Source organism: Marmota flaviventris, chromosome 3 (assembly GCF_047511675.1).
Source record: "Marmota flaviventris isolate mMarFla1 chromosome 3, mMarFla1.hap1, whole genome shotgun sequence".
NCBI lineage: Eukaryota > Metazoa > Chordata > Mammalia > Rodentia > Sciuridae > Marmota > Marmota flaviventris.
The window spans coordinates 131,687,565-131,707,140 of NC_092500.1; the positions used below are offsets into that span (position 1 = coordinate 131,687,565).

The 19,576-nt window shown below is 33.2% G+C and overlaps 1 protein-coding gene across 2 annotated transcripts in view; it reads right to left on the reverse strand.

Moving 5' to 3' along the window:
- Positions 1-19,576, reverse strand: part of Tnks (tankyrase) — a 207,707-nt gene that overhangs the window by 22,943 nt on the left and 165,188 nt on the right. For both annotated transcript variants that reach the window (XM_027922696.3, XM_027922695.3), the window contains exons 14-20: positions 18,954-19,099; positions 16,693-16,858; positions 15,208-15,427; positions 14,828-14,937; positions 7,278-7,466; positions 4,898-5,135; positions 4,149-4,231 (exon numbers count right to left, since the gene is read on the reverse strand). In XM_027922696.3, coding sequence (XP_027778497.1) covers positions 4,149-4,231; positions 4,898-5,135; positions 7,278-7,466; positions 14,828-14,937; positions 15,208-15,427; positions 16,693-16,858; positions 18,954-19,099 — 1,152 coding nt within the window. The remainder of the gene's footprint in view (positions 1-4,148; positions 4,232-4,897; positions 5,136-7,277; positions 7,467-14,827; positions 14,938-15,207; positions 15,428-16,692; positions 16,859-18,953; positions 19,100-19,576) is intronic.

The following is a 19,576-nucleotide window of genomic DNA, read 5'->3' on the forward strand; positions in this document are numbered from 1 at the left end:
CTGAGAGCAATTTTAAAGGCAGAACTAATGGCCTCAATAAAAAGAAATAGTTTTAAAAAATAAAAAAGTAATTAAAGATCTTTCAAAATTCTTAAGTTGGGTAACTATGATATTACTGTATCAATGAAATAAACTGTAAGGAAAGCAGGTTAGTTGATTTTAGACATACTGTTCAAAGATGTAGGGTTTTTACAATCTTATAAACTGCTAAGAATACCTTTCTGAACATCTTTATTCTTTTTTTAAGCCTTCACTTAGTTATATCCAGGAAATCATAAGTTTGCTGGGCTAGTTATTTATATGTAGCACTCATTAAAGTAAAATTATAATCTTTTTTTAATGTTTATTTTTTAGTTTTAGGTGGATACAATATCTACAATTAATTTTTATGTGGTGCTGAGGATTGAACCCAGTGCCTCATGCATGCTAGGCGAGCACTCTACCACTTGAGCCACAACCCCAGCCCCCAAATTATAATCTTCAGAATAAGGAATATTCCTTTATGAGCTAAAATCAAGCTGCATATAAAGCAGATGTCACTTCTAGTAGGGTTGCCTCCTGCTTCTAAGATCTGTTCATTTTACCTAGGGTAAGGACAGAAGAAGGGAGTTTTAAATGAAAAGACCTTTCTTTTATTTGGGCTTAAAAAAGACAGCAGGCTAGAGCAGCAGTAATAAGAACTAATCTTGAATTATGTTCACAATAAATTTAGTGAGTCTAAGCCTTTGTCTTCAAAAATCTTAAATAAAAATTTATATGGTCATTTTCTAAGAAAATATACAGGATGACCACAAATACACCCACAATCTTCTAAGTCACGGCATTTAAGTTCCAGGAATTACAGTTCACATTAAATTTGTCTTTCCCATAGAAAGTACTCTAAGTAGGAAGCTACTTAGAACCAAAGTCATCCTGGTACTATGTTCAAACAACTATAAGGGATATAGGTACATATTATTTAATATAGAACCTGGTAAAATATCTGTGAAACAAGACAATATTCAGAGACTTCTGAAAGAAAACTGTGAGAGAGGTGAAGCTGATACTCTGAAGAGTCTCAGGAAACAGACTCGTTCCCTTGCTTAAGATAAACAGATCGGAATTAAATAGACACAATGATTGTAGCCTCACTTCTCTCATTTTGCAAACATCTTAATCACTGTCACATATTACTGACCAGTTAAGAATATTTCAGAAAAAATCTAAGGGTAAGTTATGGAAAAAGCTTCTGAATTTACCACTTTATAACTGAAGTTTAGATAATATCTGCAACTGAAATAAAACTGACTGCTTGACAACGGGGTCAGAAAACAGTCAAACAGTTTTATATAAACAAAGCAAGGCTGGTCTGAAGAAATGAAACTGTGCTAGATAATATACTTAAATACTACAGTCAACATATTAAGAAAAAGATAAAGAAATTATTTGGGCAAAAAGAAAATCAAGCAAATATTTACTCAAAACAAAACTGCAGTGAAAAAAAGAATCAAACTGATGAAAATGGGATAAGCTATCAGAAGAACTGAATGAAAGACTGAACTTATGGGCTGAGGATGTGGCTCAAGCGGTAGTGCGCTCGCCTGGCATGCGTGCGACCTGGGTTCGATCCTCAGCACCACATACAAACAAAGATGTTATTTCCGCCGAAAACTAAAAAATAAATAAATATTTTTTAAAAAAAGAATTAAAAAAAAAAAAGACTGAACTTAATATTAAAATCCATAAGATGAGATGAGCATGACACAGCAAGTCAGGTATTGACAAAGAAAATACAATATAAGTAAAATAAAGTAAAAAAAAAAAAGGAATAAAATTATAATGCAAGCTGACTGAAAAACTTTTAATAGCCAACTGGAATTGTGATTAATTAGGATCTCTTGTTCATTAAGAGAAGATGTTTTTGAAATTTCACCATTATTATGGGTATGATTTGGGTTAAAGGGATATAATGGGGGCTATATCAGAGGATAATGGTTTTTTGTTATTGTTTTTTGTTTTCTTTGGTACTGGGGATTGAAGCCAGGGAGCTTTAATACTGAGCTAAATCCCCAGCCCTTTTTATTTTTTATTTTGAGCTTTGAACTTGAGATCCTCCTGCCTCTCCCAAGCTGCTGGGATTACAGGTGTGCATCACTGTGCCCAGCAAGGATAATGTTTTTATAACAATCTAAAAATCTTTGAAGAAGGCACATGGGAAAAGAATTCTTAGTGTTTACACAATATTCCCATAAGAAATCTCTGAACCAGAGGATGAATAAATGGTAAGAAAAAGAAACTCTTATACCAATCTATCAAGTCCTCACCACCACAAAAAAGACCCATTATAATGCTTCACTAAAGCATGTTTTAAAAATTGGCACAAAAGCACAATATAACTGGGAGTTTTAACTATCTGGACATCTGCAAGTTATTAGATTTTACAGGTAGGGGAAGCGCCAGGTTAATGTCTTTTAACTCAGCTAGTAAAAGGGAAAAAATAATTAGAATCAAGTTTTCCTTTAGTCCAACACTATTTCTACTTAACTATTCTGATTATTGAAATCACTAAAGATAAATAATAATAAATAAATTCATGTGGGGAGACTGGGGTTGTGGCTCAGCAGTAGAGCGCCTGCCTTGAATGTGTGAGGCACTGGGTTCAATCCTCAGCACCACATTAAAAAAAAAAAATAAATAAAGGTATGTGGTATTGTGTTACGTACATCTAAAAAAAAAAAAAAAGTATGTGTAAAGAAGTAAGAAAAAGCAGAAGAAAATCTTAACAGTATATTAATTTTAATCAATTAAAATTGATTATTTGCCTATAAAGAAAACAGTATGAAGCAAAGGTATGAACAATTTGGAAACTGTCACATGAAGAATTATTGAAAGAGTAGGTTATATTTATCCTAAAATAAGGGAAGATTTCTAGAGGGCAAGTTAGAAAGATAAAGTCCATGATAACTTGACTAGGGCTTAAGAAGAAGGGCTACATTATGTTGTAGTACTTTGGTGACCCTAAAAAGAGATGTCTGTGCTCTCATCTCCAGAAGCAGAGTACTTCATCACAGCAGTAGTATTTATATTAATGTTAATTTATATTAATGTGAATGTTACTTTATTTGAAAAAACATATTTCCAGATGTAATTAAGGTCTTGAGATGTGGAGATCAACCAGTATTATAGGAGTAGGCCCTAATCTCAATGCCAAATGTCCTCATAAGCACATAGAAGACAGACACAGAGAAGGTAGCAATATGAAGACAGAAGAGGAGACTTTGAGAAGAGTAATTTGAGAAAAGTCAAGGCAGTTGAGAAGAGGCATGGAATAATTTCTCCCCTAAAGTTTGTGTAGGGTGTGCAGTCCTGAGCCATATTGATTTTAGACTTCTGAAGGAATATATTTCTGTTAGAACGGGTAAACATAAATCTAAATCAAATGGATTAAACATGGGGGCTGATCTTGACATATTTTAAATTATAACCATTCTATTACACTTGCCCCAAGTTCTAACAAATCATCTTTCCAGCCTGGAGGACTGACATGGATGTTAAAAAGGTGATTCTTGAACCTAGGAGAATGACTTAATGACCTCTAAACACCCATTCTACATTTCCATGTACATCAATAATTGTTAAGGTAAGGTTCTTATCATCAATCCTTAATGCTAACCATGGTATAAAAGCATGCAGTATTAAGAACTCATAATTCTGTAGAAAAACAGCAGCAAAAAATTTCTCAGAATAAACAGAATCCTAATTAATACATGGAACTGCAATGAAATGAATGCAATTTTTTTAAACAAACAATAGCAACAACAACAAAAAAAGACAACTTTGAGAATAATCTTTTGAAGTGGTTTCATGGTGTAAGATTTTTTTTTGTGTGTGGTACTAGATAAGTGCTCTACTATTGAACTATATCCCCACCTCTCATGATCTAAGTTTTCATGACTGATAAAAATGTATTGAGCAGGTCTGTTTATAAAGATAAAATAAAATAACAAAGACACAGACAATTTTGGAGAGAAGTATAAAATTTTGGGCTCCCCTGGCTTTTAGGGAAATGCTACGAGTATTAAAATAGTTGTTAATAAACAAAAAAGAAACAATGGCTGACAATTAATAACTTAATATTTAAAAGATTCAAATATAAATAAAAGAATTACCTGTTCTGTTTCAAAGATATCCCGAAGGTGTTCAAGGCCAAGGCTTTTTAGGAACTGGCTGATATTCATGTCAAGACCTGCAACTAAAATAGAAATAAAATTTACTGGAAAGAATTTTATGAATCTAAAAGATGTTTCTGTTTAAAGTCATGGCTCTTGGACATGCTTGGCTATGCAGATGATTTTTACACAGCATGAAAAAATTCAGAATACATAAATTTAATTCAGATTAAGCTATCTCGTATTTAGTTGAGAAGTAAAAGCAGAGTACTTTATCACAGCAGAAGTATTTGTATTAATTCTAATAATACAGTTAGTATATAGAACTAGAATACAGAATTATATAGGATAATTTAATGCTTCTAAAAAATTAAAAATCCAGATGTACCAGCTACTGTTTCACTTTTCATTCTTTAAATGACCTCTCAGTTGTTTTTCTGATGTAATTTCAGGAATAAGATTCACATAATAGTTTAATAAGATAGTACAGTTGGAAATAGACATACTGTACACACATATGCATACTACAAGCACAATGGACAGACATACAGTTTACATAAATAAAAACAAAATAGATGCTGAGGAACCTAGCAGCCTTCTATGAAGAAGCATTCCTTCTAAGGTGATGTGTGTATACAAATTTAAAGACAAGGTATTTCTAAATGAAGTTTTCAATCATTACCAATGGGAAAAAAATGAATCTGTTCCATTAAAGTATAAACAAGTAAGTGTTCACAGGTTATACTAACCTTCTCCCTCCTTCCTTTCTGTACCAGCTGCACCATCCCCTGCATTGGAGGCTCCTCCTACTGCCAACTCTGCTAAAGGGCCAGTGAGGTTATCTATGCTACTAGCAGCAGAGAGGCAGGAAGGGGTGGATGCTGGTGAGATCAGAGAGGCACTCACTACAGTTGCTTGAGGCTTAAAACAGGTAGGTAAGGCCTCAGGGGGCATGGCATCTATCAGCAAAGCTCTGATATCATCAGCCTAAAAATGAAGAAAACACAAAAATATTGTATTATAAATGTTAAGTTTTTCACCAAGTACCACCAAATGTTTTGTGAATTTTTTCTTTAATGACTACCAGGCATGGAAGTGGGTGTTGTAGTAACAAAAAACTAAGACATGGCTTTGGCTGGAGGCATGAAAGTTGGCATGGTCACTACCAGTGAAAGTTGAAAAATAAGCAATTGCTATTGAAGACTTAAGAAAGGGGGACCAATGTGTAGTAGAATGTCTGTCCACATTGGCATACAATGTGTTAGAGAATGTAGAAAGCACAGGAAGATAAAAATGAACTAAAAAGTAATTATTCAGTTCTAAGGAAATACTTTCACCCAGATTGCTAGGTTAGAAAACAAAATTAGTCTTTCCTCCACAGCCTTTCTACTAGCAAAAAATTTCTCAAAATAAAAAATAGCCTCAGACCAAAGATCATATCCAGAGGGCTGACAATAACACATGGTCTCAGAGTGAAAAACAAACAAAAAAATACAATTCTGAGACATGGATTTACAGGTAAAAGTCTTACCAAGGCCTTTAAGGTGGGAGATTGTGAGTTCTCAGCTAGTACTGAAAGTGCTTCTAAGAATCATAAGGACATTGACTCATAGGACCTTGACTTTGAATCCAAATTAGAGAGGACTTGCTGAGAAGAAATTTGTGGGTGGGGCTTTTGTCTGATGAAGTGGCGTATAACTTGATAAGAAATTCAAACATTTATAACTGAATTATACCAGGAGGGACTAATGGGAATAGACAAATCAAAATGAAGAATGACTCAAGGTCCCCAAATTTCTAGGAGCACTCAGAAGGCTGAGAAAGCCTTTTAAGTATAAATATGGGCCATATCTATGGAAAGAGGACATAATCAAGAGTTCCAGAAAACCACTTCCTGGGTACAGAAGTGTGTCCTAATCAATGGCCACTCCCTGACTGTAGAGTAGATGGCTCTGATAATATTTGCCTGACTGGATTATGGCTCTGATAATATTTGCCTGACTGGATTCTGGAATTGCTATGTACCAGTGACAGCTAGCTACCTGTCCCCTCATTGGGATGAGTGTGAATAAAGTTAGAATGTGAGAGAAAATGTAAACGATTCGTGGCCATAGGGAGGGCAGTGGTAGGTCAAATGGGGCCACACAATCTTCTTTTCTCCCTCCAGAGAAAATGGCACCTATTTCCCTAAATCTTTGAACGTGGGCTGTCCTCACAACTTGCTCTGCACAACAGAATGTGGTAGGAATGACAGGAGTCTTTAGGCTTAGCCTTTAAGAGAAATGGCAGCTTTTGCCCTTTCCCTTTTGATGACTGCATACTCATCCTATAAAAAAATTCTATCAAGAATATTTAATGATGAGACGTAGAGAATTCTAGTCACTTATGCCAAGGCTCCAGGCATATGAGCGAAGCCATCTTTTATGTTCCTGCTTTAGTCACCAGGCATGTGCAGCTGCACAAGTGACCCCAGGTGAGTTCATCGTAAGAACCTCCTAGTTATTGTTCAGAATCATGAGAGGTAATAAATCATTATTTTAGAGCCATTAAGTGCTGTGAAATAGTCTACTGCTCAGCAATACATAAATGAAACAGAATATGGAAAAATATCTCTGGCTTAAAGATTATAAATTATTGTGACTATTAATTAACTTCCATGATTTTCAAAAAGTATAGGGAAGGCGATATAATGTTTAACTTAGCAATTAAATAATATTAATCACAAAAATTTAATTCATGATTTTGAAAATACTTGTATAAAATTTACTTTTCCCTTTTCATAAGAATAATATACTATCTAGACTGAATTTTTCTTTGATGATTTCATAAATATGTTACCACAAATATCAGCTGTGCTATATCATAGTAATTCCTTGGGGACACATGTTACAAATATGGTTTCCTATGATTCACAGTCCCTTGCCCTATAAGCTAAGAGGGTAAGGTAATTAAGCTTACTGCTTAGTTTGTCTTAACAGTTTTAAATTATAATATAAAAATTTCAGAAGGAAATCTGTTCTTGTCCTAAGCAGAAGAAGCATTACTAAAGATAAAATAGCTGAGCCCTAGAAAGTAACATTAACTCTCAAACTGTAATCACAATACTGAATATCTGAAATAAGGACTTACTGTTGCCAGATCTAAAGGTGTCTGACCTTCTTGGTTCTTCATAGTTGGATCTGCGCCATGTGCTAGGAGTAGGGCACATAACTGTGTCCTTCCTTTCTGGGCTGCTTCATGGAGAGGAGTAAATGCCCATTTATCTGTTGCATTTACACATGTGTTATATTTTATCAGTAATGCTGCTATGTCAACATGCTGAGGACAAACAAAAAGGATGCAAAGAGTTAAGAATGAGATCACCTGGTAAAGCTCCATCATGTCTACTTGTTTCTATTTAGCAATTCATTCTATTTATGTCTGTATTCTCATCCTTAAAAGAAGTTTCTTCTACCAAAAAAAAAAAAAAAAAAAAAGATATTGTCTTTTCTTGCTTTCTCAAAAAAAATCTCAATTACACAATTATTCTTTTACCCTATAATTTTGCATGGGCTTTATTATAAAGATTCATTCTTCTAACATATTCTGGTCTATCTTAAAAACAAATTTAAAAAATAAACTTATACCTGGATCCTAGGTTCTCAGGTCTTCGGGTAACAGTTTACTCTATCTGGTAAACTTTTCAAACAAACATTTTATACCCAGTGCTTCTCTTCTGATATTCCCATTTTTCTTCTAACCACTTTATGATCTAATTATTAAAGGATTCTCAACCTTTTGCTCTACAGACTTTGGGAAAATAACATAGGAAAACAATATTTTATAAAAATTGGTTATGTCCAAAATGATTTAGGGATGAAGAAAAAGTGGGTAGCAGTCACACTAACAACATGGGCATGAGTATGTATATAGAAGAATGAAAACAAAGGGATAAATGTGAGAACTTTTGGAGGAAAAACAATTCGGTTTGGAAAAGTTCACTACAAAAGAATTTGGACTACAAAGAAGAGTGATCAAACACTCAAAAGATGATTATATTTTAGCAGGAAGTCAGCAGATTGAAAAATAAAGACAGAACTACTAACAGATACTGGCTAGAAAAAGTTTAAGTAGGAATGGAACTATAAGAAAGATAAGTTCACTTAGGGAAGGTGGCTCTTGAGGAAAAACACTAAAGTAATAATGTTTTTAAAACAGTTTAATAGCAAAGGTTGGAGCAAGATAAGAGGCCATCATTTATTTACTTACTGTCTCCTAACCAATTCAACCAGCAACCAAATATTTACTGAACATTTAGTAGGAGACTGGCACTGGAGGTAGGAACTCTGGAAGGATTACAAAATTGATACTGAATTTATAGCCATAGCTACTTGATAAATGAGCTCACTAATAAAAATACAGAAAAAAACAATAAGGAGGATAAAGCCTTGAAAACAATAATTTTTTGGAAAAGGAGAGTCAAAAAACAGTACTCAGAGGGGACAAAAGGGGAAATAACTATGGAAGAATTGTAATGAAGGAGAAAGTCCTGAACAGAGCAGATTCTCTCAAATAGAGCTCTATATAGCAAAGTTTCAGCTTCTTAAGCTTTAAAGTAATCAATTAAGGGTCTGGGGCAGTAGTGCACTTGCCTGGCATGTGTGAGGCACTGGGTTTGATTCTCAGCATTGCATACAAATAAATAAAATGAAAGTCTACCAACAACTTAAAACATATTTTAAAAAAATCAATTAAGCCCATGAATTATCAATTCAATACCAGACTTTAAAATAAATAAATATATATATTTAAAAAAACATTAAAAATAACTTGTATATTTTTATAAACACATTTAGGAATGCTAAGCTGGTTACCACTCAAGTGTTTCTGAAATCCATTTCAACTCCAATACTCTATAATTTTGTGTGACGGGCACATTTATATTCCTTATTGATAAGGGGAACTTTTTTTGGGGGTACCACTTTTGACAATAAATTCAGATGCACGGTAACTGTTGATAATACATATTTAACTCATGCTGTTGTTCAACTACAATGTATTGGAATTTTTGAGGCTGAGATCTCTGAAAATGCAGATGGGGAAGACAGACATCCAAAGATAGGATTTAAGGAATATTATTTCATATCTTCTTTAAATAGTTTTTTCTGCTACTTTGAAAACACGTACTTTGAAAAATAACAGGCATTTTTTCTGAACTAATATTTTAAAAAAATATAGGGCTGGGGATGTGGCTCAAGCAGTAGCGCGAACATGCGTGTGGCCCGGGTTCCATCCTCAGCACCACATACAAATGAAGATGTTGTGTCCGCCGATAACTAAAAGAAATAAAAATATTAAAAAAAATTCTCTCTCTTTTAAAAAAAATATAATACAGATATTTACTGATCTTAGGAATCACAATTTCAGGAGAAAAAATAAAGAAAATTTATCTTAAAGGGACAGATCTGCCAACTCCTTAAGAAAAGCTTCCCATTGCTGAAAATATAAAGAAGAAAAAAATAAAAAGGCAGCATAAGCAGACTAGGAATTCAATTGAACAGGCTATGTTTTGCGGTTCTTCTCAGACTATGAGATAATTTTAAAATTAATTTTATAGTTTAATTATTTTTAGACTTTGTAACAGAAGATGAAAATAGAGGTACCATCTTTGGCACTGTCAAAATCATTTAATACAAAAACCTAAAAAATCATTTAATACAAAAACCTCCCTTACTAAGAGGATATATGTTGCAAAAAGCAACTTTTGTTCAGTTAATCCAAAACCATGAAATACATTTCAAAGTTCTCCTGAGTAAGGTTATAGCTAAACTGTTTCTGTTTTTGATGATTAATTTTATTTTATTCCCATGTTTGCTGGCAGAATAATAAAATTTGGTAGACTACACAGACTTCTAAAATTAGAGAGTGCAAAGAAAATTACATGTTTGTGTGTGCATGTGTATAAAATGAATTGTACAGCTGGTATCGGTGTGTATTGTTAAACTTTCCTTACTGAATTTATGGTTTATGCTTAGAGAAACCAATTACATGCTTGCTAAATTTGTTGACAAATGTCTGAAAGAACAATGAACAGGAAGAAGTACATTACTACCCAAGTAGACTGAAAAACACAATTCTTAACCTCTTTAATTCTCTTAAGTAGCTACACTACTGGGGCAAAAATAGTAACTGAAAATTAAGGGTGACAAATGCAATAAGCTGCAGCTCAGTTCTATTCACTGTGCAAGAGCAAAGTACTGAACTGGAAGGTCTAGAAAAGAAATGGAACCCTTTTGGAATGTTTCCAGGAGAGCAAATTTAACAGGGTTTCAGAATTCAGCTGCAACACACAATGCTTTAAATGACAAACAACATAAAGAGACTGGAAAGGCTTTAATTTATATTTAGAAATGTGGGAAGTAGGGTGAAGAGAAACATGCTTGGGCTCCTGCTAAAGCTCTATCACAATGATCTTATAAAATTCCTCAAATATTACACATTTTAGGAAAAATACAAGAAAATAAAGGAGTTGAGGGAGAAAATGAACCAGACAACAAACTGCATGCTTTGTGGTAATAAATGTCAATGAAACATTTACATTTACTGACTAGCAGAGAAATTAATGTCCTGTGTTATGTACATTCAAAAATAACACAACATATTATAATATAAACAACACTAAACAGAATAAGGTACATTGTCATTAATATAAACTCTTAAACTTCTTAAAGTATGTGTATATTTTATACATTTGGAAAAACTGAGGTGGCAAGTCCTTTTTATATAACAAAGACACACAGAGAGCTTTCTAAAGAAAAAATTGTGTTGTCAAGGAATAATCACCAATAAATAACTGCACAAGTAAATAACTTCATGTATTTTCAGATATTTTATATTATTATTTTACCTGCAGGCTAGTAAATTAATCTGTGTCTATTTAATATTGATGTTGAGTTAGAAAAATACATGGATTATTCCTAGGCTGTTTGTAGAAGTGACATGAAGCCCTTATTCTGACCAGCTGCTCTACCAATAATATTACTTACACTTCTATAGTGGCTTGAGAGGGGGGCAGGAGGGAGGCTCCTTATGCACTTATTTAATCATTATAATAACCCTGTAAAGAAGGTATTAGAATTCAACTTTTACTGGAGAAAGAAGTGAAGATTTGGAAAAAATAAAACACTTGCTAAAGGCTGCTGGGTTATTGAGCAATAAGAGTAAAGATTAGATCCTGGATGTTCAGATCCCAATTTCAGGTTTTTCCATGACTACAGATGCCTGCAGGATCTTGCTAGACTGAATTACAAGAGCCATTTTCCTGACAAGCTGAGAATGGGAAAGTACGGTATTAGGGCAAAACCATCTAAGTCAAGATCATTGGGTAACACTACACTAAACTACCCTACAAATTGTTTTGCTTTTAGTACCCTTTATTCAAGATGAAGTACCACAAAAGTCTATTCCACAAGTGATGATTTCTGGGCAAGTGTATCCATAAATACCATGAGGCCAGGTCAGTTCCAAACATCACTGAGACAAATATAATAGAAACAGAGTTTTCCCATCCTAATAGAGTAATGCATAGTGTGGTCCAATTTTCATTAAAATATTTAGCCAAGGCCTAGGTATATGGCATGAATAAAAAGGAACTTTGGAAACATATATAGATTTATATACCTACAGATATAAAAATCTCCCTTTATATTCCCATTTGTTAAAAGATGACAAAGTAAAGTACCTGATAGTCACTGTAAGGTAAAATGTCATTGTTAAAAATGCATTTAATATACCTGATCTACTGAAATCACAGCTAAGCAACATAGTACCCTGTAGAGTACTGGTTATTTCCCTTAGGATCAAGAGGCTGCCTGGGAGATGGGACTTGTTGCCATATCATATACCATATGTCTCTAGCCTAGAAAAAAACTGAAGTTTGAAGTACAGTTTCTACTGATGTGTAGCACTTTGGCTCCACTAAAAAGTTGAAAGATCTTAAACTGAACTAGTGGAAGTCAAGGACTATGTACCGTGTTAACATCAGTCCCCAGTTTAATTGAGAGTGACAGAAATACTGATTTCATGTAGTTACTGATAATAGATTACAGGTTTGCAAATAATATTAATTACTTTGTAGAGCAGAGATTCTCAATGGAGAAGATGACCTTATTTACTGCCAAGTGACAATCACTATGTGTCATGAGAGCGATGGGTTGCACGTGTTAAAAAAAAAATGACAAAGGGAAAAAACCCCAAAAGGTCAAGAATCCATCAAAGAAAAGGTGTTAAATTCATAGTATGTAGTCATTAACTCAGAGATATTTGAATTTACTAGTTACATTGATGAAGGATTTTTAGAGTGACTCAAATAATCCACCCCACACAATGAGGTAAAAACACTTCCTATAAACATATCATGTAGCTCATTTGCATTCTTTAGTACAAAGATTAGATGAATCAGGTTGATCAAAACCTCTATACAGCTTGGAGAATTTTCTGATCATTTTCACTTTAGTAAGCTGACTTCATTTACAAAGAGCCAAGCAGAAGAGATTTGATAACAAAAAGTAAAACTTAAAAAGAGATAGTGAAAAAAATGTTCATTATTTTTTCTCACCTGGTATTAGAAAAAGAGAGCAAAAATTGTGGATCGTAAGGAAATGAGTTTATGAATATAGAACCTTGGGCTGGTTGTCACACTGAATACATTACTACACCCCTCTTCAGCTAATGACAAGATGTTTTCAAGATAGCATGAAAGAATGCATACTGCATTGCTCTTTAGCCACAAAGGAGAACCACTACAAATTCTATTCCCTCAGAATGGTTATCAAATGACATGCATGTAGAGATGGGCACGGGGGCACAAGCTTGTATTCCTAGGGATTCAGGAGGCTGAGGCAGGAGAACTGTAAGTTCAAGGCCAGCCTCAGCAACTTTATGAGGCCCTAAGGCAACTTCGCAAGACCCTGTCTCAAAATAAAAATGAAAAGGGCTGGAGACATGGTTCAGAGGTAAAATGCCACAGAGTACTAAACAAAACAAAACAAAACAAAAAACATAACAAAACACACACACATGCAGTATAATATCTCAACATTTTTCCATGAAAATGAGGACCAAATTAAGTTTTGTTTTCTTTATCCTCTGGGACAGCCATGAAGATTGTGAAAGAAAATGAATGATGGATAGAACTTCCTTATATCTATAATATATGAGGATTAATGTCATCTATACAACTAAAACCACAACAGAAGCTTTATTATGTCAGATCATTACTGTAATTCTACTGCTACTACCTATCTTTACTCATTAGCAGGTTTTCACAGAAGAGAAGATTCCCATTCAAGTTCTACTGATCTCACCAGCTTTATCAACTCTTAAGTGAAGCTTAGCAAAGTAAAATTCAATAAAATTCAATATAAAATTCAGTAAAATTCAATATAGAGAAGGAGGATCATGTTAAGAAGTACTGCAAATTAGTTTTTAAATGATACACATGTGTAGTTATAATTTAACAGTAAAGTAATTATACATAAATGTATGTGCAGTATGTTAGCAACAAACATTTAGCATACCTGGTTTTCAGTGCAATGAAACTGTAAATTTTATGTCAAGTAAGGTCAAAAGAAAATTCTATGAAATTTTTAATAAAAAGATGTAATCATCTTTAAAAGACAATTTTAAATGCAATTTAAAAGATTTTAGTACTAACAATGTATTTAATTAATGCATTAAATTAAATGTATTTCAATTAATTTACATTATATTTGGAAGTAGTTTTCTTTCTTGTTTGTTCAAAACTGGATTGTTTGCTTTCTTTAAAAGCATTTCCACTCAGATTTATCATCTCCCTGAAATACTGATCTTTACAGAAAGGCTTAAGAACACAGAAGGTATTATCGCTAGGAAGGGAGAATATGGAAATCATGGTAATTAGTTTGGTTGTTATTTACAATTCATCAGATTTTTGCAATTTATACACCATCTTCAACAATAGTGAATCCAACTGTGAGAACTCCAGGTATGTATAATATGGCATTAGTGGATTTCTAAAGTCCAGTTAGTAATCACTTGGAAGAATAGACAAGAACATGAGCAATTGTTATTCTACTGCTGTGAGGGATCAGACCTGAGTGGGCCTTGGTTACTAACTTACAGTTAGTTCAGAAAAGCAGCACCAAGGCATTACGATACATTCCTCTTCCAACTAATAGTAGTTATAGTGGTTGGAAGGATGGCACTGGAATTTCACTTTGGGGTTTTAGTTATTCATCCTCTGGAATTATGTATATAAATTGCTCAACCACTCACTTGAACATTTTTAAGATGTTGATAATAGCATAAACCACCATAATTTCCATGCCTATATAGGAGCCTCCTGATTTTATAGCTTCTAAAGTCTGCTGGTAGAGTTAATAAATATTATCTATATCCATAAATATTAACTTAGTACTCATTACATACCTGTTCTTGTGCTAGATAAGATGGAGAGATCAGAGAGTGTTAAAAAGTGTGGTTGTTGATCAAAAAATAGTTAAGCTTAACAAGAAAGGTCTGAGACAAAACCTGAACAAAAGATTAAAACTGTGCTAAATTATGCTACTGATTGGATATCTACTTATTTAATGTGTAGTATATATTTAAAAAAGCAGTAAATGCCAGGGAAGTCTTGTAGATATTAACTTTAGAATGCTCACCCCATAAGATGCTGCATTGTGAAGAGGAATTAAACCACCTTTGTCTTGGGCATTAACATCTGCTCCATGCTCTAAAAGATATTCAGCTACTTCCAGGTTATTGTAGCCTGCTATTAAGAGTAAAAAAGGCAAACATGTCAGCTAAAGAAAAAAAAAATACATATGTGTACATCTATTCATATGTTATTAATTATCTTGTGAAAGACCAGGTAATTAAGATTTTAATTCTTTTTGCTTTAGAAGCTAATACTATTATCATATAATTGAAAATTTTCAAAGTAAGAAATTATACAAAATTATGTCAATCATTTCATCTTTTGATAAACTGTATTAGGTATCCAAGTAAGGAAAAGAGATTTGGATGCACTTGTGATGCTTACCTGCCAGGTGCAGAGGAGTTGAATTTCTGCCCTGAGTGTCTCTACAGTTGATATTCTCTGGGGTACACAGCTTCTGCACTCTTGCCAGGCAGCCCTTCTTGGCAGCATCCAACAAGGCAGCATCCCCTCTCAGTAAGTCCTGAATATCTGTGTCTCCTTCTTTTACTAAATCGAGAGGTGTGTTTCCATCTCTGTTCTTTTTAGTTGGATCTGCTCCATGCTACAAAGAAGAAAAACCAAATGGGGTTTGTGTTTTCTGTAGTAGCTTTCTGTCAGTTGGAAGTTGGGTGGGTAGCATGTACATATTTATTTAACATATTCCACTTTCATTCATCATGGGAGAAAAGATATCTGTTCTGTATGTGTTTTAAAAAAAGAGAAGCCACATCCTGCTTTTGTTCATTCCCTACTTAGCAACGTATTGGATCAGCTTCTAAGCACTACTTAACCCAAGGCTGAGAATCAATGGTGATGATGAAATAGTGGAGGGTGTTGAGTATCTTTTACTCATCACAAAATATACTTTTTTCTCAGATTCCTAGTTATCTTTTTGGAAAAGCTCTTGTCCATTTAAGAACGTCCTGGATGTTAACTCTCACAAGATTTCAATTACATAAAGATATTCAGTGGGTATCATGAAAAAGAATAGAGAAAAAGAAGATTACATCAGTGGAAAAAGTACTTTATTCTAAATGCCATCAGTAAAGAAAAAGTTTGGTAACTTTTTAAATTTTACCACCTATTTTGAAGCTAAGCAAAAATGTGTTAAAAATAACCTAGATATAAAAAGTTTAACCACCCATACCTATAAAATAAATAAAAGTCAAGAATTTTAATTTTAGAAACAACACAGGCTGCTCTTGACCCACTATGGAAATTTGGAATAAATCAACTTAGAAACTAGATTAACAATGATATGGAAGTTATTTCTTACCAGCCAGTTGTAATAAAAATGATTATTAAATACAACGTTTTTCTGAAGAGTCATAAGAACAACTCTGATATCAGAAAAATGGTGGGAAAATTTTAATAATTTCTAACCAGAACAATTTTTCCCTGTACCATTTTTTGATATTAATATTGCAAATATTAGATAAACAACACAAACTAAATCAACTCTTTTCAAAACCCACTTTGATGAAAGTATTTTAATCAAATTCACTTAGACACTTCAAGGACTACTCAGAACTATAGACATATCATGATACTAAAACATTTCTCTGTGAAAGAGAAAATGGAAGTGGTTTCTATAGCACGTATTCTTTTTAAATTTTTTTTTTTAGTTGTCAATGGACCTTTATTTTATTTATTTATATGCAGTGCTGAGAATCAAACCCAGTGCCTCACACATGCTAGGCAAGTGCTTACTGCTGAGCCACAACCTCAGCCCCTACAGCACTTATTCTTAATAGAACAAAATTCGGATTCAAGTTTAATCATCAAAAACCAAATGTTTGTGTTTTTAGAACTTTTAAAACCACATACTTTTAAAAGGAGCTTGCAGATTTCATATTTTCCTTTAGCTGCTGCTTCATGTAGAGGGGTAAATTTCCATAAGTCCGCCACATTGACAGAAGCTCCATGCCTCACTAAAAGCTCAGCTACCTCATAGTGTCCATAGGAACAGGCATTATGAAGGGGCACCAAGCCGCTAAAACAAAGACACATACACATTACTTTAAAGTTCTAAAACAAATTCTTGAGTTAAAATGATTTTTATAATATAAATACTGCTCTTATGGCACTGACTATACTGAATATTGGATCAAAAAGAAATAAATCCTTTTTTGGTTTTTAAGATGAAGCATTTATTTATTTCTAAACAAGAATGAATCATTTTTAAAATGTTTCTTTTCACAGAAGGACTTTTCTGTTTCTTGGGCATGGATATATATATCATGCAATCATTACCACTAAAATACATATAGAAATAGAGAATAAAACTCCATCAAAACTTTTAATTTAGATTTTCTCACTGGCAACGTAAAATTATATATTACAAAGTGATTTCCAGAATAATTAACAATCAGGTTTTATCATCTCGATTTTCTTCTTTTTGGGTTTATGAAAATTGCATGCTTACCTGTAAAATATACAATGTAACCATTATTTACTTAAAAGATACACAGTTCAACTCTACTTAGAAATTCTAAGTTCTATCTTTTGTTTTTGTTTCGCATTTTTAAATTTACACTGATTCTATAATGATTTCAACAGATAGATTTAAATATTAAGGTGCCAAAGAATGAAAACTCACATTCCAAGTGATTCAGAAAACTATTCACTAAGGAAAGTAATGATGCTAATTATAAATTTTAGTCAGAAGAGAGACTCTAGTAGCCTCAACTTATAAGCAAACTATTCTGGGATGACTAAGTTCTGATTAGAAAGCAACTGGCATTCTAAAAGCACAAAAAGATGCCCCATAAAAAAGAGTGCATCAAAAGGGTAAGTTTATATTGCACTTCAGACAGAACAAAAACAAGATATCAAGTGTCTTTTTATTTAGAGATCAGTGTAAAAAAGTGTTTTGTGATGAAATATGCTGGGTGCTAAAATAAGCAATAGAAACAAAAATTTGTTCCTCTCCAATGCAGTATAATATTTTGAAAGAGTCAGTGACATTGCTGTTGAATATTTATGTCTGATGTGTCCCTTTAAAAAGATAAACACATAATGATTAACTGAAGCCTAAATCATGTAGTTTAATTCTACAGCACTCTGCTGTGTAACTGCACAGGAGATGCTGGCTTATTTTGAGATTATGAAATTAACACACAATATGAAAATTCATTTCAGTCACATTCTCCTCTCACGTTTCTAATTTACTTCTATGGCTGCTTTAAGCTTTTTCCAGGAAAAGTTAAATAATTTATCAAACTAATAATAAAAATAAAGGATATTTTAAAATTAATAAAAATAAAATTGCTTCTTTAAATACTAATGACTCTGGGATGGATGGTTAAAGAGATTATACATTTTTAATACCAAAAAATAACAGATAAATAGCATACCACAAACTATATGAAAACATTCATAAAATGTAATAAAATACTAAATATAGGCATTAAGAAGAAGAAAGAAACTATTAAATACTGATAAGGAAAGATATTCAAGATACAACACTGGGTGAAAAAAATTACACTTCAAAGTAGACTACAGAATGACATCATCATCTGTGTTAAAAACCACTGTGTTTTTCACGTAGCTGAAAAATTACATATTAAAAATATTAATGCTCGTATTTCTAGGGGACAAGCTAATGGAATTTTTACTTTCTATACTGTACATTTCTGTTTTAACTTACAATTTAAGCAACAAAAAATGTATATTATTTTGAGACAGGGTCTAGCTAAAATGCAGAGGCTAGCCTCCTGCCACAATCTCCTAAGTAGTTGGGATTACAACTGTGCACTACCAGAACCAGCCTTTTTTTTTTTTTTTTCCTTTTGGTAGTACTGGGTTCAAACCCAGGGGTCCTTTACCACTTAGAGATCATATGAAAAATGATTAGCCCTTTAATTAATTAATTTTTAAAATTTTGAGACAGCATCTCACTAAATTGCAGAGATTGACTTTGAACTTGGGATCCTCCTGCTTCAGCCTCCTGAGTAGCTGGGATTACAGGTGTGCACCACCACATCTGGCTTCATATGAGTGTTTTTCAATGGAGATAAAGCTAAGACTTCATAATTTTTTTTTTTATGAAGAGAATAAATCCCAAATAGCTAAATTTTAACACATACCCTTTGTCTTTGGCATGGACATCGGCACCATGGTGTAGAAGGTACTCCACAACAGACACACGATTATAGCCTGCTGCAAAGTGTAAGGGTGTAGAATGGCGACCTTCTAGATCTCTGCAATTCACATTTTGAGGGCTGCAAAGTTGCTTTAATAGTGCGTACATAGAGATAAACACAAAAAGGTCATTAACATTTATTCATAGATTTTGCTGTAATAGATTGTAACATCTTGGATATGCTGTGATTTTATAATGAATATTTATTTCCAAAGATTAGATAATACAAATGACATTAAAACTGGCATTATGTTTTGCTTTATAGTGACTATGAATACTTCTAACTATGTACAGAGTAAATCAATCACTGTTAACATTCCTAGTCCAAATCCTAATCAATAAAACTCAAAGTAGGCATCTCTAAGTATAAGAAGTCTTCCCTTTTCATTTTTGTATGTCTTTCTTCCCTACAACTGCTTGTCTTAACATATCTGCTTCTAATAGAATGCTCTTAGCCATTCTCTGTTCAACTAAGAACTCTGGGTGACTGCAGAACCAAAGTTCCTGTCCCCTCTAATATTGATCAAGTAAGCAAAAGCTTACTGGAAATAATATTTTTCTGTTTGG